Raw genomic sequence first — 24961 nt, 5'->3', positions numbered from 1 at the left:
ATTGTTTTATTCCTTAATTGCGTCGTCTGCGTGCCTGGGGGGGGGGCTGTGCGTACGTGTTATGGGTTAAAAACGCGAGGCTGAGCGCCGCCTTATCGTGAGGCGGCCGGGCTGCGAGGGCACCGGGGGGTGGCAGCGGGGGCTCGGCTGAGGGGGGAGCTGCGGGTGCGGGGCCGGGCCGCGCTCGGAGCTGTTCCCGGAGCCGAGCCGTGCCCTGAGCCGTCTCCGGAGCCGTGCCGAGCCGTGCCCGGAGCCACCTCCCCGTCCCCGCCCGCCGGAGCCGCGCCCGGGCCGTTGGCGTGAGGGGCGCGTCCCGGCCCGGGGCAGGTGGTGGCGGCGCGGAGCCCCGCGGTGCCGGGCGCCGAGCATGGCGCTCCGCTTCGCCCCCGTCAACGTCCCCCTGAAGAGGAGGATCCAGACGGTCGCGGTGCTGCAGTGGATCTTCTCGTTCCTGCTGCTGGGTAACAGCCTTCCTCCCCCCGCCTCGCCCCAGAAGGAAGGGGAAAGGAGAGGGTTTTCCTTTTTTTCCCTAACCGCCGGCACCCCCGGGCATCGGGCTGCTTCGTGCTCTGCTTCCACCGCGGGACAGAGGGGTGCCGGGGCTGCCCCTGGCTCCTGGGCTCGGGGTCTGCTCTTCGCGGGGAGCTCTGGATGTCTTTCCTCCTCTGGGTCTCTTTCTTCCCATGGAATCCTTTAAAAATATGTTCCTAAAATGCTGGTGACAGCATCTCGTTGGGCTGCCCACTGGGTTTCTAAGAGAAATTTTTAATGATTGTCACCGTGAAGACTGCTACATCACTAATGCTGCTCGTTACTGATCCTGTCAAATAACTTCGTGTACCGTAGTTCAATAAACTTTTTGTTTAAATAGGTGATGAATTTGAATAAAGATTGGCAGCGAACTGAGAGCCAGTAATGCGACCACTTCGGTAAACTTATGCAAAATGTACTTTAAGAAAGCTTTCTTAACAATTTTGCTTAGTAAACTTGTTCCACTGATTGTTCTTCTGTAGTGAACTTTCCTAATGTCTTAACAGACTCTTATCATTAAACATCTAATCACAACAGCAAATCTTACGGGTGGTTATCTGGAACTTGTTGAAATGAGCCACTCGGTGAGGTAAGCCGACCCTTAATCCCCTGGGACCAGGTCCCCGACCGTGCAGGTTGGCAAGGCGTCAGGGAGAGCCGTGTGTGGGACAGCCCCGACCCGAGGGATGGAGTGAGTGCCTGCCTGTGCCTAGCTGGCAGCGTCGGAGCACCTTACAGTAACCTGTGCTTTAGGGTTACAAGGAGAAAAGGACTGCATGCGTATCTTCCTTGTACATCTTGGAAATCCATTATCATTCAGATGCTGCTCTGTTGTGTTTCAGACAACTGTTAGGTTGTTTGGCCATGCCCAGGTCATTTATGTACGTGAGGGAAGTACGGAGGATATGGAGCATCTTCACAGACTTATCCCTAGCATTTGGCTGGTTTATGTTACCTCTAAATTATATGGGGTTGGACTATAAACTGTTTATGTTTGTGGCTGCCCTGTAAATAGCCTGTGCTTTTTATTCTCTGTTATTGAATTAATTCTCACACATCTCATTATTCCAGTCTAAATAATGCAGTGGATATGAGCGTCAGTGGAAGGAAACAATTTTTATCCTAGCATGTGTGGTAACAATGCTGCCACCTCTTTGAGGAGTATGGGAAGTCCCATCCCTCTGTGCTTACTTGAAGCAAGTGGGCAGCAGAGAATCCCCCCTTGCTGCAGTTAAGGGGGGCAGCAGGCAGCTGTCCTCTGCAGCTGGCACTGCCTGGGAATAGGTGTCAAGGAAAGTCAACAAGGAGGGGGTCTTACAGCTGCTTAAACTGAATACAGTGAGTGCACGTGACCATGAAAAAATCTGTTGGCAAATGCCCCCACAGAGGACAAATTGATGCTAATAATAATCTGCTTTCATTTATCTTTAGAGCTTTCTGGGGTGACTTTGTCATTTTGTATGTGCATCCTTGCAGTTACAGGTCAGTCAGGATGGTCTGGTTAAAAAATTCCATTTGGATCCAGGAAAAATCAGTTGGTTGGCTTTAGTAACTGTAAGTAACTGTAAAACTGGTTGTTGGTTCCTAATGTCCTGGATTGCAGTTATGCGTAGATGTCCTTTACCCTTTTGTGTCTGCTGAGCTAACAGATGTGGAAAGAGTGTTTGTTTAAGCTCTCGAATTCAAAAGTGACTCTTCCAGATCGTGCAGGCGATACGCAGGCACAAATGAAATACTGTGCGAATTCATGGGGAAGGCCGAGGGGGGTTGGTGGTGTTTGGGTGGGTGTTATTTTTCTAATATGGCTGGAACTAGTTTATACCAAGCAAGACTTTTCTGCAGATTCAGTGTTTCTTATATAAAAATCAGTCGGTAACACCAGATGATAACCAGTGATTTGTATCACAGGTATCATATAGTGTTTCTGTTTAGAGCAACGAATAAATAGGGTACTGGCTTAGTCCATAAAGTTGTCCATTGAGGATGTGGTGAGGTGCCATAGCTGAATAAAATAGCCTAGTAGGGTGAATCATAAAGTAAGAGAACTCTAAAAATTAGTGCCTGGAAAGACAGAAGGTGAAGCAGGTAATGACATCCTTTAAATCTGGTAGGTGGCACGGGAAAATGTGGTTTGTTGTGCAGACTAAGCTGTAAGGGGGATGCGAGTCTGTTGTAACTTTGAGTCTGTGATGTGACTTGGATAGAAGACTCTGGAAATCCAGCATTGTTTTTCTCTTCCTGGCTAAGACCCTTAAGAGTAGCTAAATTTAATGTAAAAAGTGCATTGTGGTGGTGTTTGCACCTTGTTCTCCCTGGCACCTTGGTTGCAATGCTGCATGGTTTTCTTAGATCCTGGAGCTGATGTTTGAAAATGCCCTCCTGCTTGTGTGGCTAAAGGCTTCGCACAATTTGGCCTGAAGTACGCACACGCGATAACTGCCTCAGACGGCAAACCTCAGTTTGCAGTTGCTTTCCACCACTCTGAGAAAGAGCTGATCACTCAATGAACAACTGGTTAAGTTCTGCTCCTTCGCACTGCTTACTGGCCTGGGCTAGGTCTGCGCTACAAATGCGTTGCTTCTGCTTTAGAGCGTAGGCAGAATAAACCTGCCTCTGCCTCCAAAAAGCTGCATAGATGTACACAGCGTTTCATTAGATACAAAAGGAACCTCCTTAAAATTCAGGGTGTAAGTTCCCATGCTTTCCTGCTATGTTACTGTAAGCTGCCAACATTTCCCCTCAAGCAGAAAAGAGGAGTTTTTATTGTAGCAGTGGGTCTTCTGTTGGTTATCCAGGAGCATGATTCCAGAAGCAAAAATGACCTCTAAAATACTGTAAGCGATGTCTAGGAGCTAGTCTAACAATTTCCTACACTGTGCTGTTTGAAACAGCCATGTGGAAGTGCAACAGGCTAAAATAGTTTAGGTAAAGTTCCATGAAAGAGAGAAGTGTCTCAAATGGGCTTGTTGCTTTTAAAAGAAAACTGCCAGCCTGGAGTCTAGGAAACTAAAGCTATCAAAATTGAAAAACAAGAAACACAAAAACTGCTGTTTCTTGCTGCGTTAAGCAGAAATCCAAAAAAGCTTCAGACTCGAGCATAATTTCAAGTCATGAGGGTTTCACTGCTGAAACAGCAAGTATGTGAAGTGTTGCAATTTCAGAGTACCTATTCTGGCAAAAAAGCTGCAAGCTACAACTTTGATAAATGCATTTTTCTGTCACTGGATGTTCATCGGCTTGGCCAGGGACTGACAGTCCCAGGGCAGGTCTGGCCCCGTGCTGAGCTCCTGCAGCGCCGGATGCTGCACGCTGGTGTCTGCCTCTGCTCTGCCTTTGCTGTTGTCCAGCCGAACCCCAGGCAGAAAGTCACCTGGAGAAAGGAGACCTGCAAGCCCACAAGCGCTGCTGAGATGACCAGGGGCAAGAGCAGAGAGGTTGCACTGCTCCCATCTTGCATCCCATTCCCAAAAGCAACTGTGACAGGCAATAAATGCAACAGGTGTCACTGGTGTTCAGTGCCAAATCTTTGTTTTTAAGCTTGGAAATCCTTTCCTTAAGATTCCTGACTGAGCACATTTCACTACAGTTAGTAGAACATCTGATAACCTACACTGGTTCCTAGTGGGAGGATTTCTTTCTCTTGCACAGTAACCGAGCAGCACTTTACCCGCAGTACATACACGAGTTGCACAGGCGAGCCGTGTGCCTGGGCACTGCCCACCTGTGCGCGAGGTTCGCTTTGTTTCGGGAGGTGCTCAGTGCCTGGGCAGCAGCAGGCAGGTCGAAGTGTTCCTTTCAAGACAAAGCAACGTAAACAAAAGTCAGTGAGATTTGCTTACGGTGCTGCTTTGCAGGTGCTGTACCTTTTGTTTTTCATGCTCTCTGATCTGCAGAAATCAAATGACAGTTGGACCAAGTAAAGCGAGGAGGCGAGCTGGTGAGCTTCTCCTCTGTCGGCTTCTGTGCACGTGGTGCAGGAAGGGACAGAGGGATTTGGGCATGTACAAAATCAGGTGCAGAACTAAGTAAGTTGGCAGGGGTGGTTCTTGGTCCGGATGGTGAGAGATGGGGGAGAGAGTGTTTTTAACCTCGTCAGACAAGGATACTGGGACTTTGTTTTGAGGTGAGGAGGTGGTAGGGAAGCATGGTACCTCTTTCACGGCTTGTTTTCTACGTCCAGCAGTGGCGGGGCTGGTCTTGTCCTTACTGGGGGTCTAGGAAGTGACTGTGTGACTGTTGTGTATGTACCCGTGTTTATTTGCAAAATACTTAATAATACAAAATCAATACAGAATAAGAGCTATACTTTAGTATGCATGAAGCCACAAAATAATATGCTAAAGGCACTGGTGTATATTAATGTGCATCCTGTTTTCTAGTGATTAAACTTCTGTGCATGCAGCATGTAGGATGAAACACTGAATTTGGCTGGAGACAACTTTGAGTTATGGCTCCGGCTTCCCCAAAATAACAGAAGTGATGAAACATTTGCCACAGAGTGAGATATTGCTGCTGTAATAATAAGTGACTTCAGCGGTGAGAAAGCAGGTGTGCAGCGGGATGTGCTAAAGCAGGGGAAAAAAAATAAAATCCTTTTCCCCAAACATGTCTTGATGTTTTGTTATCTGGTGCTGGTTTGATTCATCAGCTGTAGTTGGCTAATTAAGGCCACTATTTATTTTTTTTTTAAACTTGCTTTCAGTACTCCAAGCCCTTCCTGGCAAGCTGGCTGATATTGCTGCTTGTTTTCACACCTCTCTGTGCTCATCTCTCCCTGACGTGCGCTGCTGGCCCTCGGGCAGGGATCGATGTGTGATCACAGGGAATAACAGGGTACTTGCCGATGCCTGACTGACTAGTATTTCTAGGAATGCTAGCTCTACCTACGTCTCAGGGAGGGAATTTAACCATGTCTGTGGGTATGTAAGTGCAGAAAAATGGCTGTGCTGCGTCAGGCATGAGGACCATCTACTGTGGCATCATGTGTGTGAGCATAACTAATACTGAATGCCCAAGGAAATATGTAGACTAATACATTATTTGGCTTGCTGTCTCAGGATTTGGTAATCAGTAACTCAGGGGTTTACTGTATCCAGGCCGCTCTGTCTAACAGTCAATAGTGCCTAATGCTCCATATCTCTTGTTTATCAGTATTTATCAATGGAAGGTCTGCTTCCTTGGGAACAGCAACCAAATTCCAGAGTAAACAAGCCCTCAAACCAGCCTCCGAACCTTGGCATCCGAGGGTTTGTATTTGTTATCACAGTAGTGTTGAAATACAGCTCACTTGGTAGGAATGCTGAAATATCTTTGTGACTGGGGCTCCTGACTGTGGCTGATACCCTGAGAAGGGACGGGTACGTATTCAACACACGCTCCTCTCCTTACCACCTCAGTCCTGCAGATGGCTACCAAATTCACGTGGATTTCAACAATTTTCCAGTGCAGTTACTTTAAATAAATTCCCACCTTATTTTTGCTGGGGTAATATTTTTTATTTGGCAGCCTGCCACAGGTAGAAAGAGGCAGCAAGTTCAAGTGCTTCTGGTGGAAGTGTGCTTGTAGGTGGAATTGTACAGACTAGTAGCATCTAAACAGGGTGGTATTAACGTTACATACTCCATATTTTAGAGACTTTGAGGGTAAAAGCTGCAGAGCAGTACTCTGCAGGGGCATGAGCTTGCTCACTGTTGTCTTTGCAGACTGCCTCCTGTTAAGTCTTCCTTGGGTGCGACTGTAGGAGTTCATTTGCTGTATGCATTACTTCATTTGAATTTCTACCCCTTGCTTTACCATTTGTACATAACTCAGAAAGTATTTCCAGAAGCTAAGGTTGATGGTTTTTTGTTTGTTTGTTTTTTTCTCTAATGAAAGAAGCCACTAGCAGGCAGAATTAGTTTGTAATGCCAAAATCAACTTATTACTGTTACCTTGAGAGATAATAGAGAGGAAAAAATGCTCATTAGGGACTAAATCATCACTGTGCAACTCTCTGCTTTCCCTCCAATGTTCTGTTCCTCAAGCAGCCACTCGGCAGCATTGCTGCTCTGAAGAATAAGGCTGAAGAAAGGTCTGTTCTGCCCTAGGTACGTCACTGTACTTGTTAAAGAATATGCCATCTTTCATTTTTCCCCTGTGGCCATAGAAGTAAGACACAAGATTTTCAGCTTGCTTTCTTCCCTAGGCATGCTTTATGTATTTGTGTGCACGTGCGCTCAAAGCCCAGAGGAGTAGCAATATTAAAAATCACATCTCTACGTGTGTGTTCACTGGAACGCCAGTGGCATAAAGATGTCCTGCTTATCGCATCCTTTGTGGGATGAGCTTCAAATCGGTCAACTCTGAAAGCCTCCAACTGATGTAAGCCGTGGCAGCACAATGTGTTTCCAAAAAGCTTCGCTACGGGCATCCGTGTGCTGTTGTTACAGCAGGACCTGCGGCGTAGTTCAGACCTGAGCTGTCGAGCAATCCAGAGGTCTCGGTGTGAGCGGCTCGGCTTTGGAAAGCAAATGGACTGAAGTCACTTGTTACCCCAGTGCTCTGGGGAGCCTGTAGTGCGGGTTGCACTGAGACCAGCACCCTGGCCACTGAGGATACGCCTGCACCGGCTGGACGTGGTCTGTGACTGCTCTGAGAGTAATGGGAGGCTTTCTTCCAGTGGGTGAGCTTAGGTTTGGTGGCCATCACAATGGGTATTGCTCAAACGGTTTTGACTCCTTAGTAACTGCAAATAGGTTTGGAGCTTCCACCTGCCGAGACCACCTTTATTTCCCCACCCACTCTGCTGGTTTCCTACTTCCTATCTCTGTGGTGTTTAGCTGTTTTATGAGTTTCATGCCCACTGCTGCAATCTCAGAACCTATTTAATGAGCGAAGCATCAGGTGCTTGAGCATCATTGGGCAGGACAGCTGCTGGTGCTGCTACCTAACCCTATTGTTATTAATTCAGGTTCAAGCGAAAAAATTACACTCGCAGTGTACACTGGAAGTACATCTCAGGAGGATACAAAAAAGTGTCAAAGTCCAAGTCACTTACCTTTTGCCTAGAGTTTGTTTATAAAATAAGGTAAAGCGGCTGCCATTTATTTGCTCAATGCCTTCTCTGAAGGAGAAAACACTGGTTTTGTGTTTATAGGCACGTTGGTTTTGAGTCATCGGTGCTCAGCTCACCTTGCTATGAGTTAATGCACGGAAATAATGAGGAGGTATGGTACAAGGAATTCGCTTTGCATGTCTCATTGTGAGTGCAATAATAAATGGGTTTTGTCCTACAGCATGCTGAGCTTCTCTCAGGAGATGCAGAGAGCGCACTGAACTCCCTGCCCCTTAGATGCACACAGTGACGTTGGCTCCAGCTCTATTCTCGCTAAAGCAAAGCAGCAAGCGTGCTGATCTCCACGGCATGTTTGCCTGCACAGCACTGAATAGTGCTATCTTGCACTTCTCGCTGCTGATTTAATTAGCACTCACAGCAAGGATGCTTTGATCCAAAGCCCCTTTCAGCTATTTGGCTAGGTAACAGATACTTAAAGGCCATGTGATTCTGCACTGAGCCAAAAATCCTTCTGAAAGGAAGGCTCCGAAATACAAATACTCACCGACTCTTCACAAGAACTTGAAACTCATTAACTTATGGCAATTAAAAAACTTGTGCTTATTCCAACTTAGTGCATGAACCTTGTCATCTTGTCCAGATTATTATTGCTATGAATTTCTGTAGTTTCAGGATTCATTTTTTAAAGAATAGATAATGACTTTTCCTCCAAATACTCCTGTTCCCTATTTTGAAGTGTTGCCAGTGTGGGGTACCCAGGGAGTTCTCCCTCGGGAGCAGTGCAGGTGAGTGCCATCCTTCACACACATTACTTGTCCTCTGTTAAAAGTGTTCCCTAGAACTCACTGTTGCAGTTTGGGGGAGTTTTCCACATTGACTTTGAAGGTCTGTGGGTCTCAGTTAGCTGTGGTTTTTTTCTAGAGCTTTTGCTGAGGTGTTTCTTTGCGTGAGACCAGGTTTGCCTGTTTAAGCAGGAAGCAGTGGGCTTCTGTACTGATTGTACCGAAGCAAGGAGTGTCCTTCAAACAGTGGTGTTTGATCCTGCTTCTGTTTTGACTTAGGGTTGTTCCCTTCTTTCCTTTGAGCAAATGCAATTCCTTATTTTTCTGCTGATTCCTGCCAGAAATGGGAATATTCATTCATTCCTTTCCTAAGCAGTCTAACCGGCGGCTTTGCCTACTTTCTCTGCTTCTCAGCTACCTCATAACAATATATCCTGTTCTGTGCTGAAGGCACAGTCAGACTAGAAGCAGGGATAAGCTGGGAGAAGTTCAGAAAAAAATAAGTATTCGCGTTGGAAGAAATACAGGAGTGTGCATAGGCCAAGTTAGGCTCTGATTTCAGCAGCTCAAAACCTGCTTGAGGGAATCTGCTGAGAGTTTTCAACTCCCAAATAAACCCTGCTAGAGAAAATCTTTAATGAGGCTGATCTTAAGTAGGACAACTGGTTTTTATTGTTGGTTCATCTGCTTATTTCAAAGTTTTCGGTTCTGCCAAGGTTAACACTGTATTAGTCAAATTATTGCCTGATGTAATTCTTTCAAGGTTTCACTCCTCTCTCCTCACTTAGGTGCCTGTCCCAATTTGTTTCACCTTTTAGGACATACCAGGATATTGCCCTCATGAAAGCCAGTCAAATGTGGGACCTACAAAACAGTTCTTAAAAATCTGCTGTGTAAAATGCCATAGAATAATGCCTCTTTTGTGCAACTCTGCCTGTTGAGTCTGCCAGTGAGGACTGGGTCCTGTTTTGCTTGCCGTCGTATAAATATAGGATGCCAAAGCCCAGGCTCCCTGGAATTCAGCATCTGCTGCCGTACTCTGATCCATGACCTGATGCGTTTTGCTCACAAGAAGCCAGAGTCAGCAGGCTGATGTAAGGTGTACTGTAGGGCAGAGAGCAGCGTGCACCTCTGCACTGGCTTTACCTCACTGCTTACATCTGCCTAATTTGCTGCAAGAGTGCAAAATTCTGCAGATCCTGCAAAGGTTAATGTCTCCATAGGGAGTTTCCCTGAATTTCAGGTTTGAGCCCCAAACTAACACATTTCGTGTAATAATTTTTTTTCTTTTTGAATTGTGTATAATACACTTCCTGCATATTGGTATTGTAGTAGGATGCTACAATCCTCATTAACCTGTGTCTGAAAGTAGCAGGGCTTAAAACTGATACTGTGCTCCCACAGAAATAGTGAGTTTCTGATTGCAGTGACATGTTCAGAGGCTGAAATGAAACCTTTTAATGTTTTGGTCTTGTCTAGCACATCTTCTTTGTCAGCCGCAGAGCACTTTCTGCAGGGAGTAGAAGTACCATCCCTACTATATAGGAAGAGAAATTAAGAAGAAGAAAGGGAAAATGACTGCCCAGCAGCATTCCTATTAGAAAAGAGATCTTGCTGCAGCCCTCTCCTTTCAAACCTCTCCTCCCATCTTCTTGTTCACGGGAGCGTCACATCTTTGTTAGCTCTTGCTGTCTCCTTTTAGTCTGTCCTAGGTAATCCAGATGTTATCTGCCAAATGTTAGCGTTTGCCCTCACCACAGGGAGAAGACAGGTGTGTTGGTTCTCAGCTTGTGCTTTTGTTCTATTAAAAAAAGCAAGCATCATCTTAGGCTGATTCCCCCAGTTGTGCAGAATAAGAAATATAGACTGAAATGATGCATCCTTGTAGGTAATTGCCTCAGTGAAACAACATTCACGCAACGTGAAACAAGCTAACTTCAATTTGTGTACGTTTTCAGTAGCATCCCCGGTAAGAATGTGAGGGCTGGGAATTCAAGATCTTAAAAAAGATAGTCGTGATTAATGCTAGTTGTGATGTCTTTTTTTTTTTCTTCATTTGCAGCACAGTTTTGCTGTGGATTCTTTGTGATCTTGATTTTGGGCAACTTCTGGTTCCTTGCTGTTCTGTACCTTCTATGGCTCTACCTCGACTGGGAAACGCCATGCACTGGGGGCAGACGGTCCCAGTGGGTCAGGAGCTGGACTGTCTGGAAGTACTTCAGGGAATACTTCCCCATTCAAGTGAGTAAAAGGTTTCTCACTGAACTGTAAACATTTGAACAGAGACAATTTGAATAGCCATGAACATGGACTAATGCCTAGGACTCATCTTTGGTATGATTATAATGGTTATGCCATTTAAAATCTTTTTAGAACGTGGGAAACCTGAGATTTAGTGTCAGAAAGGGGCAGGGGAGGGGGAACAGGGGCTGGATTTCTGCTTGGACTGTTGGGTCACAAGACAGTGCCTCCGCACAGTAAATGCTTCAGAGATGATTTTTTGAGATTTATCTATTTAAACTTTGTTCAGCTCTAAAACAGACCAGTAAAGTGCTTGGAAGAAAGAAATGAATTGTCATTGGTTCTGTATCCTGTCAACCTGCAATTTCCACACGTTGTTTTTGAGAACCCCTGTGAAATGAATATTAAAACATCCTCCACCATCTCTCTTTTTCAGCTTATAAAAACTTCAGATTTGAATCCAAATCACAACTACTTACTTGGCTTTCACCCTCATGGGGTCCTGGTAGCTGGAGCCTTTGGAAACTTTTGCACTGGCCCAAGTTTCAAAAATTTATTTCCTGGGCTTACTCCGTATCTTCATATTATGCCCATCTGGTTCAGCTGTCCCTTCTTCAGAGAATACGTAATGAGTGCTGGTAGGTAAAATCAGAGTGTCTCAGCTGTTCTCCATATTAGAGCTTCTGCTTCAAATGTAAGGTCTTCTCCTGTACCTATAAGCTATACCTATAAGTTATTTCACTTCAAATGATCAGTACTGAATTTAGAGCACTGGCACTAACTGTTGTATGATGAACTGTTGTTGCAAAATAATTTTGAAAGGTTTTATTAATTTTGCTAAACTCTATCATGTATCGATATTTAAAATTGATCCTACTGGAAGTCTGAGGTACTCTATTGCGTCGTATGTGGCATATGCAATGCAGGTGGGTCCAGTGCAAGGAAGAGCTTTACAGCAGGAACGGTTCACAGTAGTTGTTCTTCTTGCAAGACTACTCAGAGAATAAGGTCTATTAAATCTAATAAATTTTGTTGGGTGTTAATGATAGTTATTAAATCTGAAACGTTATGGTCAAACACCATATTTCTACCCTTTACAACACCATCTGAGTTAAACAGATAAAGTCAAGTAATTGCTGGTCATTAGAGTATTACTGCAAAATTTTGCCTAATACTTCTAGATGTGGCAAGAAGGGTAGAAAGGGGAGCAGGAACAGGAGCTAAGGAGCCTGTGGCTGAACTGATTTCATCTGCTGACTTTCCCCGGCCCAACAGCGAAGGGGAACGGAGCCTCCAGCACCTGTTATGTATAAAAGGGTCATGTTTGTCATTGGTACTGCAGTAATAAAAGATACAAATAATAAGTAATAGAGTTTAGGGAATAGAAAAATATATAGTGAATCATGACTAGTGTTCCTCTACAGTGGTTTAATACAGGAATTATTTTACCTAAATTCATTAAACTACAGCATTTGAGTAAGTACGTTCTGCTGGACAAGAGTAGGTTTGGGAGACAGATCTAGCTTTCAGTCCTGACTGCAACATGGACACTGTGATTTCAGACTAACTATTTATCTGCTCCATGCGTGGGAACGTGCCAAGGGTGCCCAGATTGATACCAGAATTGCAAATCCACATACACTTCAGCGTACCAGAAGCGCCTTTCAGTGCAAATGTTATTGTTAGAGTTTTTCTAAGGCTTGCAAGGTTAAGGGATTAGTAATGTTGCAAGATGACAAATTTGAACATTCCCTAGCCTGGAGGTCAGTTTACCTCTTTTTGCCATCTTGACCTGTAGAAACAAGCATTTATGTGCTAGATGAGAAATAACTTGAGTAAAAATCATGCTAAAGAATAGTCAGCATCTTAGCTTGTTTTTCACCAGTGTGTAGCTGATAAACCAATATTTTATAATTTGACTCATAACCTGTATTATACCAAAGGGGATCTTTTGCTCCCCGTCTCTGAAGTCTGCCAGTTGTCTTTTGGAAGACCAGTTACAGCATTACCCAAGCTGCTGTGCAAGGGAGAGTGGAGAGCAGTCCCCTGCCTCCACTTCAGCAAGGAGAGGAGTTGGTCCTGGGGAAAGACAGTGCTTCTAGCTTTCTCTTCCAGGGAAAATGCATGCTGACTAGTGAATGAGCATCACTCACATGATTTGTGTCCTGGGTCAGCTGCCTTCTTCAGAGTAACAGTGATTGTGAAGGAGTATATGGCAAATGGAAATAGCTTTTTACTGAGTTCTCTGAACTTGCCCCGAGATCCAGCTATTTCTCTTGGTGGCCAGCTCTCAAAACTAGATCACAGTCATTGTCTTTGTTGTGAAATGTTCATAATCCATTTTGTAATGTCGGTAATGTGAAAAAAGGAGGTGAATCCTTCACTCAGCATCCAGAAGAGCACAGTTTGATACTAGCCCTGTAAAAACAACACAAAAACAAACCCAAAACACTACAACAACAACAAAAAAAAACCAACCAACAACCAACCAACCAAAAAACACACAAAAAGAAAAAAAAAACGCAACAACCTAAATTTCATCTCTAGATTGTCATTTAGAATATATTAATTCAACACAATATAACTGAATATGGCTTCTGGGTGAGTGGTACCACTATGAGCCTTTTAAATAGGACTTATGGCACAAAGTTGCTCTGGAGGGGTCAGCTATTTCTGTTAGAAAGGACACTTTTCTGAATGTCAAGTTCAGAGCAAGGTCTGAGTCGATGCTACAGACTCATACATCAGTGTGCCTCTGATTAGAAGTATTAGTATTGGCAGGAGCACCAGGAAACTACTGCTATTCTAGCCTAAAGAGATTAGCCTAAATAAATTTGAGTGACAGGTCCTGGTTACTAGAGAATAAGCCAATGCAATCATTGGGAATAATGCAGCTGAGCCTTTCCTGCTTCTTCGGACACTGCTGTGTCCATTGCCTAAGGTGGAGCTGCTGCTTGTAGCTTTGAGAAGAAGGGGTACAGCTTGGCACTGTAGATCCTCATTTGACTTAACAAGTCCTCTAGTCATTCTCTTAAACCCTCTGTGCTTTATGGCTTTAGCTGCTGCTTCAGCAAAACCTGCTGCAGTTCAGCTGTGCTGTTCTCGGACATAGAGCCTGAGGTGGAGTTGAGCAGACAGCCAGCTGAGACAGAAAGTTGACTCTTCCTAAAGATCTCAAACTTCTGTGGTAGGCAAGCAGCATTTTAGCTCATCAGTGTGAAATTAAAGGACTTAACTAAGGCCAGATCTGTTGCAGAGTGAGGGTGTTGAACCCAAATCTTTCAAATCTGTCGTGCTGTAACTATTTAGAAACATCATTTAGACATAATTTAGAAATATTTTATATATTCCACTGTACTTGTAAGTGAAGCATCAGTGAGTGACTCTCGGAATGTTTGCTCCTAAAGGAATGGTTTCTGCCTCCAAGGAGAGTGTCTCGTACGTGCTGAATAATGAAGGAGGTGGCCATGCGTCCATCATTGTGATCGGAGGAGCCGAGGAATCCCTGAATGCACATCCTGGAAGTTTGACTTTGAACATCCTCAAGAGGAAAGGCTTTATTAAAATGGCCTTGAAACATGGGTAGGTTTCCCGTCTGGACTGTCCCAGTAAGCACGCTTTGAATACAGAGTCTTAAATATAGTACAAATTGTATGTAGTAAACTCAGAATTAGAATTTGAAAGAGCTATTTGTGTATGAACATGCAAATATCTGACATAAGAGCTAGTCTGTACACCTAGATCCAATCCGTGTCGAAAAATCCCTTTTGTCTTTCATAATTTATGAGCAGTAGGTGGACTTATTAGCATATCTTGGTGATCTGTTTTAGTTGTTCTATGTTGCAGTAGCAAAAAGTAAGAATTGTGAAACAATATTAGTAAACCTTGGCTTTTATTGCTGACCGATGCAGACGTTGTTTTCTCTTATGTAAATTGGAGTTATAATAAGACAGAATTTTCTTACTACTCTAAGCCAAAAAAATTTAGAAAGCTAGACCCTGTTTTCTTAAATCACTGTAAAATGTATTCCAGGAAGATTTCTTTTCACCTTTATTCTGAAGACTTTTTTTTTGTTTTTGAAGATGGTTGTTTACAAAAGTAAGTTTTGGGGAAATTTGGAATGAATCTCAAGAAAAACTAGCTTACTTTTTACTATCAATCGTCTATCAGTATGTAACTAAACAGAGAGAGCATTAATATCTTTTGAATGCTTTACACAGCGTGAGCTGTTGTTTATACCGAACTAGTCTAGAAATCTAATGTACTGGAAGTATTCGAACCAATGACTTATTCCTGCTAAGCTGTCTGTTAAGCTCCCAGGATTATACATCGACATGCAAAACGATAAGAAAACGATATTAATCCTTGACGGATCTGTAACAATTTTTAAACTACTCATTAGAAGAAAAAAGGTGGGCTCTGAGAAGTGCTCTGCTTTCACAAAGGATGCTGAGGTAAATTTTTTCTAGAAACTGTTATGTGTCAGAATATTCCAAGAGGGTTTTTTCTATACATGTCACGAGGATTTTCAGAAAAAAGCTGTACCCTGATAAAGTAACATTTTCGTGGAATTTGTACCCAGAAACAACACTCGTGTATTTAAATTGGGACTTTGATCAAAGACACATATAGGTACTAATCTCTGTTCAACCACTACTAAATTCGTGAGTAGTTTTTATTTATTACCATAATGTTTGGAAGATTATTTAAGTCCTTTTTTTTTTTTTTGAGCATGTCTGATCTGTCAGTTCACCAAGGTTGGTATTTATCTCTCATCTAAACTCATTTGGATTGAGAAACTAGATACTCCTCTGCCTTTCAAGGCCTTGATTTCAAGAGCATCCCCACCACATGACAACACTATCAGGGCACTTACAAAACACAGTAATGGCCACTTTGTTCTGTATTAAGTTCAGTGCTTCAAGTGATGGTTCTCCTCTTTAAGGCCTAGAGTCTAGAAATAATGCCCTACCTGACTGACTTACCTACACCTCACACATGATCATCCTAACCACTAGACTATGAGTTATTCTGGGTCTGAGCACCTTCAAGACAAACAGCCTCTATGTGAACTGTAGGAAACCTGACTTCATTTCTGTATTTCTGTCCTGGTTTTGGACTGTATGACGATAGGACATGATGAGACGCTAGCGGCTACAGCTCTTGCAGCACTGTAGGCAGACCTGAGATCCTGTGCCAAAGGCATCCAGTAGTCGCTTCTGCTTTTATCATTTGTTTCTAACAACTAACAGAATCCGAAATGAGCTTCCAACTTGTGGAAATGAAAGGGCAAGGGAGGTTTGCAGTGTGAGGAGGGTGAAAAGGACACATGCTGTAAGTGCCTGCATATCTTTCTGGTGCTTGTGATCCACAGCATCAAATACCAGGAGAGGAAAGGGCAGTGCATAGACCAGGAGTCCTGTGCTCCCTGGCCCTGGCTCTTACACTGCCGGTACAGAGAAGTTCTCGTTCCTCAGCTGGGAACTCGTCAAATTTGCTCTTACGTATGAAAGCTGAAGTCCTCTGCACTTCTGGAAGACATTTTGGTCCAAGGTAATACAGATATCTGATATGAAGTGAAGAAATTCTAAAGATATGAAAGAAGTGATGAATCAGCTAACTTATCCTTAGTTTCACAATCAGAAGTTACTTATTTCTCTGTCACAACCTCCTACATAGTGTCTTGCAAAAGTCTTTACCATCCCAATTAGAAGAAATCTCTCAGTCTCGGGGTGCTATTGCACCACCAGATTTTCCTGTTTGTCTTAATGTTGTAGTAAAAAATAGAGTATTTACACAGCACACTGTGTACCAGGCTTTCCAATATTTTCTTTACAGGTGGCTGGGTGATATGTTGTATGAGAAACCACCCTTTGAGAAGACACCATTCAGGATAGCGAGTGGGAATGACTGTATTTGGGGATCCTCACTGTAGAAGCAGTTGTTTTGTCCATACAGGAGAGTTTTGGTTGTCCACAGTACTTTCCAGACAGCTCTGTCCTAAATGTATCCTCCTCAGGCATTCACAGCTTTGTGATAACTCATCTCAACAATATTATGGCAATGCTATTATTTTACAGTAAGTGTTTTCTGAAAGATAGTGTAAACTGAATGGAATGAATGAAACTAAGACTTCAGTAAAGCAAATAAAACCTCTCAGTATCCTTCAGAGACTGCTTGGGATTACTCTGGTAGTTTTTTTGTTGTTTTGTTTTTGTTTTTTAAGCTTAAACTGTGTAGAATATTGTTTGATCAAGCTAAGAATTTATCTAAAACATACTGTAGTTGAGGCTTTAAATATAGTGATGCTTTTGCCTGTTGGAGATGATTGCACTGATTCCATCTGCCTAAGCTGTTTGTTTGTCCAGGAGCTAGTCAGTGCCCTTCCTCCCAGCCAGTTCATGAACGGAATGAAAATTCATTAGGCTGTGAAGGAGCCAGAGTGAGTTAATATAATTTCTGTGAGTATGATTTGACCCCTGATAAAAATAGATCAAGGCTAGTTTTCGAAGAAGTCTGGAGGAAGTAGGATTTCACTGGGAGTTGGACAGTGGGGGAGTTTGGCATTGTACTCATGTTTGTATGGATGTCTGTTTTTTATCATGCTTTTTGTGCTGAAATCAAGTGCATGCATTATTCTAGTCAAAAGGCAGAGGAAGGCTAAGATCTGTTTCTGACACCACCCAGCTGGGAGCATTATAAGGTTAGCAATGAGACTTCTTTCCTTGCCAAAGGAGAAAATGCAGTGGAACAAGAGTGGACTTGCTGAAATAGTGGTGGATAAAACCATAATTATGATGCATACAATTATTCATTTTTATTATTATGAATGATCATAAAAGGTTGTAATGGGTAGCAAACAGCTAAATACTGTCCAAATACTCAATGCTACTTGTGTGTGAATGACTCTTTTTTTTCTTTTTTTTTTTTTTGAAACAAACCCAAAAACCCTACACAGCCAAAAAGCGGCTCCCCATCAGAAGAACTGAATACCTGCTACTGATAAATACTAGAGCTGCTGAAGATTTCTGTGTTGGTTATTGGGAAAGTTTCCACACTGCTGATTTGAACCACAGTGCAAATGCTGGCTGGTGTGGGATCCTCACTGTTCATTGTGTTGCTTTACAGGGCTCATTTGGTCCCAGTGTTTTCCTTTGGCGAAAATGAGCTGTTCAAGCAAGTTGCAAACCCCAAAGGTTCATGGCTCAGAAATGTGCAGGAGAAGCTGCAAAAGATAATGGGCTTTGCTTTACCATTGTTTCATGCTAGAGGAATATTTCAATACAGTTTTGGCTTAATACCTTTCAGACAACCTATTCATACTGTTGGTAAGTTCCTTGTGCCTTTTCTAATGCTTTTGCGAATGTTTAAAAATGCATAGATGTTCTACTAATATCTGTGTAAATTTATAAATCTAACAAACGTATGGCTACTGTGCAGCGAAAACAAGTATATGAGGTTTAAATATACCTTTCCATCCATATATATATATATGTTTAATTCCTCTCCTCCCCCATGTCAAAGGAGGAAATCCTTTCTCCCTTTTCCCTTGCTGTCCCAGAACAAATAGTATTGTTCATTCACAGTTATTCCCAGGCTTATAGCTGCAGCAGTCCTCAAGGAAAGCAAAGAGGTTGTCCAGTCCATACCAGAGGGCTGGCAGAGCTCTGCAGCCACTGCTGTGGATTCTGGGTGCTGCAGTTATTTTGTAAGATGCCCGGCATCTTCATTTCTTAGCCCTGGAGAGAAGCAGCAGCTGGATGTTCCTGGTATTGCACAGCTACTGCAGCGGCACTCTGGGGCAAGGCTGCTGGAAGGAGCTGGTGTTGTTCTGAGCTGGTGCTCACTGGGACTGGGGGGGATGGAGGAGTGAAGAGAGAGGGCGCCTTGCAGTAGCTCTGCTGCAGCCCTTCAGCAGGCTGCTGCCTAGTTGGCCTTCAGCTCCCTATGGTGTTTCCCCCCCCCCCCCTTTTTTTTTTTGCTATGGAAAGATCCATGTTTAATTAAGAACATGCATGCCATGTTGACAGGCAGTTTGGAAGAGATTTTTCTTGCAACAAAACTTGTACGATCTTATGAAATCCTTTACCTTTGGTGTCTCTGTTCCCTCATGTTTGAAAATGATTTATTATCATCTCCCTGCATTCGTGGGGGGGGATTGCGGTATGGCTCAAAGCAGGCTTGAAAGTGTTAGCTCACCTACTGAAAGCTGCAGAGTTGTACTGACCTCCACCCAAGCCGGTTAGCTGTGTTAACAATGTGGCCAGGAATCTGAGTTTCCTCCTCCTGGAGAAGACGCTAGCTCAAAAGCTGTTGTCCCTAAAGCAAAGAGACAGTTCAGTAAAAGCAAGGTCCCTGAAGTCTAAGTGTGCATGTTTAGGGCTTCACAAGTGAAATAACTTTGCTTTTCCTGAAAATTATTACTGCTTTTCAGAAATAGAATCAGCTCTAGAGTATTGATTTGAGCATTTTGCTTAAAGCTGAATCTGAGGAAGATCTGTGTAATTTCTAATTCCACAAGAAAAAAATTCTCTGCTCCCAGGAGAACAGACTTCTGCAGAAAGGCTTGGGGGCTGGTTTGATGTTTCCAGTCAATCTCCAAGAACTTCTGCATCTGATGTGTAGTGATTCCCCCCCCTTCAAAGTATTGCTCCAGCCTGGGCTGGGTTCTCACCCGGTGTAGGCCCTGAGAGCTCTTGGCAGCTGAACCTGCAGCAGGAATATGCAGAGTGGCTCTGGCTGCACTTTCTTTCCCGTTAGTCAACACCACCCAATTTGAAGTGGCAATATGTGTTGAAAGGGATTTTCAGGTGCTTTTGTAAAAGCTCCTGGAGAGTGCTTTTAACTCTCTGTTTTTCTAGAAGGAAGTTAAAAGAAGATTTAAAGATTACTTCCTCTTCAATCTTTGTCAAGTCTATTATGCTCTCAGTGCCTCCATTTATTTCCAGTGAAAGAAGAGCAGCTGTCAAAAATTGTAGTGATTGAACAACGTAAGACTCAGGTCGTGGGAAGTCTCTGTCAGCAAATTGGAGTTTTTTTAACTAAAGCATTTTGTGGAGGAGACAGCCCTCTGGACTTCTGTGGGCTTACCTCATGTTCCCTCCAGACCTTACTCCAGCTGAAGAAGTGTGATAACAGGCTTCACACCGTGTCTCATGTGTGGGGAATGTTTAGGTTGGAATGATATTTGTGGGCAACTTATGGCTCAGACACCTTACAGGGTTTGGGGGTTTTAAGTGCTACCACTGAGGTAACCAATGAAATTTCTGGCACAGGTGCAGTGATGCCCATTTTGTATAAATTGGAGAATATCTCTGTTTCCTTCAGTGTTCATGTGTTTGCGAGGTTGTAGGCCTCACTCTTTCATCTGAATTTGAACAACAGAGAGGGAAGAAACAGACCCAGGGCCTAGGTTTGTGAAAGGCAGGACGGGGCCTGAGAACAAGAGAACTGTGCTGTGACTCTGCCAGCTTGCTGGGAGCTGGGGCAGAGCCATTACAGGAGGGAGAGCAGTTTTACTCGAAAAGAGATGTCAATGAAGCTAATCCTGCTGTTGTGTTTGACTTCCAGTGGGAAGCCCCATCCCTGTAAAACGGAACTTGAATCCCACCACTGAAGAGATTGAACAGCTACATGCGATATATCTACAGGAACTAAGAAAATTGTTTGAAGAACACAAAGGAAATTATGGGATCCCTGAGCATAAAACTCTTATCTTTGAGTAGTAAATTACAATCCGTAATTCTAAATCTCATGGAAAAAAATATTGTATGCCGAAAGAGTTCTTTCTTGCAATCTGTATTTTGCAATCTGTAATTATCCTTGTGTAAGGAATAATTTTAAGAAGGGATTATTAAATAGTTTATTGATCTTTATTTTATGGATACAAAAAAAGCATCTTTAGGGTGCGAGCCTCGAAGCCAGTACTGTTTCGAGTTGTCCTTTTAGGTTCATCTGTACTAGAAATGCCAGTGAGAGACTCAACACTGATGTTCTTACTACCATGGTGCTTTACCATAGCTTGAGCAGAGGAAATTGCCCCAGCATGAGAGCAAGAGCAGGAAAAGTGTATATACCGCAGAGGTCTGTCATTAGACATTGGGACTATAACCAACATGTATCAAATGCAAGTTGTCCTCTTAATGTCAAAAAAACCCCCTGCTGCTCTTCCAAATAAAGTTGTATATTTTCAGTAGATGGCTATTACAAGCCATTTGCATGTGAAATCATGAATAAATAAGAGTTTTCTGCCCTGAACAGGATATCAGCAAAATTAATTTGTCCAACTAATAGAGCAGACCAAACGCTGTTTGCAGGAAGAACAGAGCGTTGAGTTATTCTGTGCGCATGTATGTGCTGGGTGATGGGAAGCACTGAATAATGTGACTTTTTTGGACAAGCTGTACTTTGGATCATCAGTTTGTAAGATGAATCAGCTTTGTTCGGTAGTTTTAGTCTCAAAGGAGACGGCAGGCACAGGACAGAAGTATACCAAGGAAGCTGGTGTGGGAATCATGCGAATTTCACCTCTTATGCAAATAAAAAGTTATCATATGCCAAGCACTTCCACACAAGGAAGGGGAGCCCAATTTGTTCAGTCTAGGTCTGAAATTTTACCATGGAAAGTGTACTTGATTTCTCTCTTCTTCCCCACTGATAGATGTGGGGAAGTACGTGGAAAGCAGTGCCTTGGAGTGACAGCTATAACTGCCAAAGCAGTGGGAGGACAGCTGTAGGGTGCGGCAGCTTAAGAGGATGCTTGGTGTACAAACCAGCTGCCTAGATTTGAGAGGTTTATCTTAAATGTGGATATCCATCTAAGAGAAGAAGAAAAAATATCTTAGCCAAACTCTTTTTCAATTAAAGTGCCTAGGTTTCTGAGATGGTTTGTAAAGAGAATTATAGTATAAATATATATATATTTAAATGAAATTCTTGTATTTGTAAATGCTTTTCATCTGTGTGTGGACTTAGCAGACCTGGTTTTACTGAAGTGTTTGGTTTGCTGTAAGCAGTTTTTGCTCATTGGGCAGCATGGGGCATCTGCAGCTGGGTCGGCTCAGCATAAGTGTGCTCTGGGAATGGTGGTGCTGGCTCCATAAACACAGTTACATTGGACACATCTGATTCTCCTCAGGAGAAACGCAGTTGGCATTTTGGGAAAAGTTAAAAAAGTTAAAACTTTGTAAAGAAAAGATCTTAGCAAAATTAAGGTCTTCAAGGAAAAGGGTCAAAATATTTTGACTCCTGAGGAGTGGATTCCTTATGAACCAAAGCCCCAAAGCTGTGTTGATATTGCCAGACAGACCAGATGTATGTTGGTCTGGAGTTCTAGAAAACCTCCAGCAGATTGATTTCCTTAGGAGGGCCGATATGTACCTTCTGGTATATAGCAGTCATTCAGAGGTGGCCAGCCAGTGAATCCTGCTCTCACTTTCTTTAGGACTACGGATGTCTCTCTGGGAGCCAGGATGAGAGCTGGAATTCTTGCCGTTGCCTTCCCAATGCTTTTGGTGCCTGATGATCGCTGTGGTGTAGACATATTACTTCTTCCTGCTTTGTCCATCTCTCCCTGGGTTAAGATCTCTGAAGAACTGTGTATGTGTAAAAAAGAATGAATATTGGCTTATCATTCGGCAGAAACAGGGGAGTTACAAGCAGAGCTTGAGAAGAGGAAGCACTGTGAGTGTGAATGTTTAGCATGAACTTAAGATCCGGACTGTTTCAGCTCTTGGAAGGGCATGTGTCTAGGGAAGTCAAAGTGGCAGGTTTGATACCTGGGAAGAGGTCTCCAGCATCCTGAATGCTGTAGTAAGTGATGAGCCCTGAATAATCACTGACCCATTTTGGCTTAGCCAGCTATGTGAAATTTCCTTTGGTTTTGTTTTTTGCTGCCTGTCCTGATGAGGAGTGCTGATACAGTCATGAAAGAAGAATTTGGAGTCTGTGTCAGGCTTCCGTCCTAGATCATCTGCTCTAGTGAGATATTTCCTCTCATTTTCAACCTGCTCTTTTCCTAATACCTTAATGATATAGAAGCTCAGGATGTAAATTTGAAAACATTAGCATTGGGGTGAGGGTGGGAAGTGTTTGGGTTGTAATAAAATCAATTTAGCTAAAAATTCTAAGGAATATAAAGATACTGATTTGGGGGCAATACCTGGTCCAGAGGGTACTCCACAAATAGGCTTACTTCTGAATTCCATGAGAAAATTATTTGTGGGCTCTGAATATCATTCATAACTGGCATAGTTAGAACAAGTAGGGATTATGTTACTCTGACTACTAGCATTTGTTATGCTTTATAACACGGGAAGATGGAGGAAAAAAGAAGTCTGAGCAATATAAGTATATATTCTTGCTCAATAACTACTGCATATTGCCTGTGATGGTCCTTACAAACTACCTTTTATTAAATTTCCCATATGTCTAGGACTATTTTAAATAGAATATCAATCTGTAATAGGCATGCTGTCTTCTGAAATATTTACCTCTGTGTTAGTATTTGGATTTGTAGAACAGCCCTGCTTGAACACCAGGTTGCTTCAGAGCAACCTGGAAACTGTAGATCTGTTGTGAATAGCTTCACCTGCTGCAGCCATAGGGAGGCTTCCCACATTCATCAGAATATCATTGTAGTTTCCAGTTGCAGTTCATGCTTGACAAAGCAAGAGCAGGCAGCTAGTAGCAATGGTGACAAACCCCTGCCCCATCTGTGAGCAGAAGATGAGGTGGTGCTCAGATTTTTGGTGGGATGCCCACACTTACTGTGACCTGCATTGTGGTGTGTTACTCTTAGTGCCTTTTAATGAGATGGGTAATCCCAGGGATGCTAGTCATCTATTAAAAAGATAGATGCTCTGCATTTTTACCATGCAAGTACTGCTTCTCTGATGTGCTCAAGCTGGCGATGTCTGCCTGTTGCCTTGTGAGTGAACATCTCTACCAAGTTTGATTCACAAAAAGTCTTTAAGCATCAGTCCTTAAGATTTTTTACTTTCTGAACTACAAAGCATATTTTACACTCTTTGTAACTCTTTATGGCACCAGACAAATATGAATGTCAGTTGTATCAATGATAGATGTGGCAAGACGGTGTGAGATAATAAAAGTTTGTACCAAAGAATGCTTGTGTGGACTGGAATTCAAATATTTATCACTACTATTCGATAAAGGATTTGTACTTCATCCGTTGGACACCAGGAGCCTAAGCGAACTCAAGAGGTCATATTAGACTAGCTATAAGGTTTAAATAAGGGGTCAGTGAAGATGGATAGATTGCTTGCTGCAGTCTTGTGAGCAATCACCAGGTTCCTGCTGATGGTCCAAAAGGGCTTGAGGAAGAAGGGATCCACGGCAGGGAAAAGGCTGAGCTGCAGCTATCCGCAGCCAGGAACGCAGTTCCAGGGAGATGCAACAGGCAAGCCAGAGCACAGGAGGGTGAGTGGACTCCCCTGAAGAACTGGTGATAGAGCTTTTAGTTGAATTCAACTGAGTTCAAGCATAAGTTTGAATTTTAGGTTAAACTTGTATTGAAGAGTCAAACTGCTAGTATCAGAACCCCAGAAAGAAGAACAAACCCTGTAGAGGCTCTGCTTAACTCTAGAAACTGGGGAACTAAATAGCTGCTTGAAGTAAAATAAATTAAATTAAAAACAAATAAACAACAACAGCAAAACATAGCATTTTTCTATCGGGAAGAGGAAAAACAACTACCTTAAAACAGCGATGCCTTTTAGTTTTTATATTAAAAAAAAAAAAAAAGCAATGCTTATACTAACAGCTCCACTGGCAAGTATGAATCCCTAAGCTTGAGAAAGGCTGAGGATATTTTGTTACTGTTTTAATATTTTCTTTATGGAAGGATCCCACTTTGCATCTCTGCATACCATAAAGGGAATAAAGAATTAAAAGCAGTGGCCTTGGATTGCTTTGAAGTAGTCTCATTACACCTGTGTGTGTAATTGGGAGGAAGTCACGGTTTATCAATGCACCAACATCACATTTTAGTTTTATTGAAATGCTAAAAAGAAACAAGTTATACCCATAAAGCAAGAAAGAGAGAAAAATGAGGAATGGAGTGCAACTGAATTTTCTTGCTTTCTGAAGTGCTTCAGAGACACAAATGCTGATTACAGCTGCTTGTAATTGGTTAATAATGTTACCTCCATATTGAAGTAGTTGACTGTGAAGGGAATTTGGTGGCTGAAGGATGTAGACAGCTTTTCAGTTGATATTTCTTGTGGTTGTAGCAATTCTGTGTCAGCTAAGCTGCTGGAGTGCTGCCTGTAGTGCAGATCCAGCAGCCCCTTGTCTTTTCTCAGTTCTACAGACAGAATATGGGTTTAGAAAA

The 24961-nt window shown here is 43.0% G+C and overlaps 1 protein-coding gene across 1 annotated transcript; it reads left to right on the top strand.

Moving 5' to 3' along the window:
- Nucleotides 1–78: 78 nt before the first annotated feature.
- On the top strand, nt 79–23734 carry MOGAT1 (monoacylglycerol O-acyltransferase 1). Its single transcript, XM_013181573.3, has 6 exons — nt 79–461; nt 10430–10608; nt 11045–11246; nt 14016–14190; nt 17737–17936; nt 20179–23734. Exons 1-6 carry the CDS (start codon nt 368–370, stop codon nt 20331–20333), a joined length of 1005 nt encoding a protein of 334 aa, XP_013037027.3. The 5' UTR covers nt 79–367; the 3' UTR covers nt 20334–23734.
- The last annotated feature ends 1227 nt before the right edge of the window (nt 23735–24961 follow it).

The sequence above is a fragment of the Anser cygnoides genome, chromosome 9 (assembly GCF_040182565.1).
Source record: "Anser cygnoides isolate HZ-2024a breed goose chromosome 9, Taihu_goose_T2T_genome, whole genome shotgun sequence".
NCBI lineage: Eukaryota > Metazoa > Chordata > Aves > Anseriformes > Anatidae > Anser > Anser cygnoides.
The sequence above is the reverse complement of the archived record's forward strand: the minus strand, read 5'-3'. Positions and strand labels throughout refer to the sequence as shown.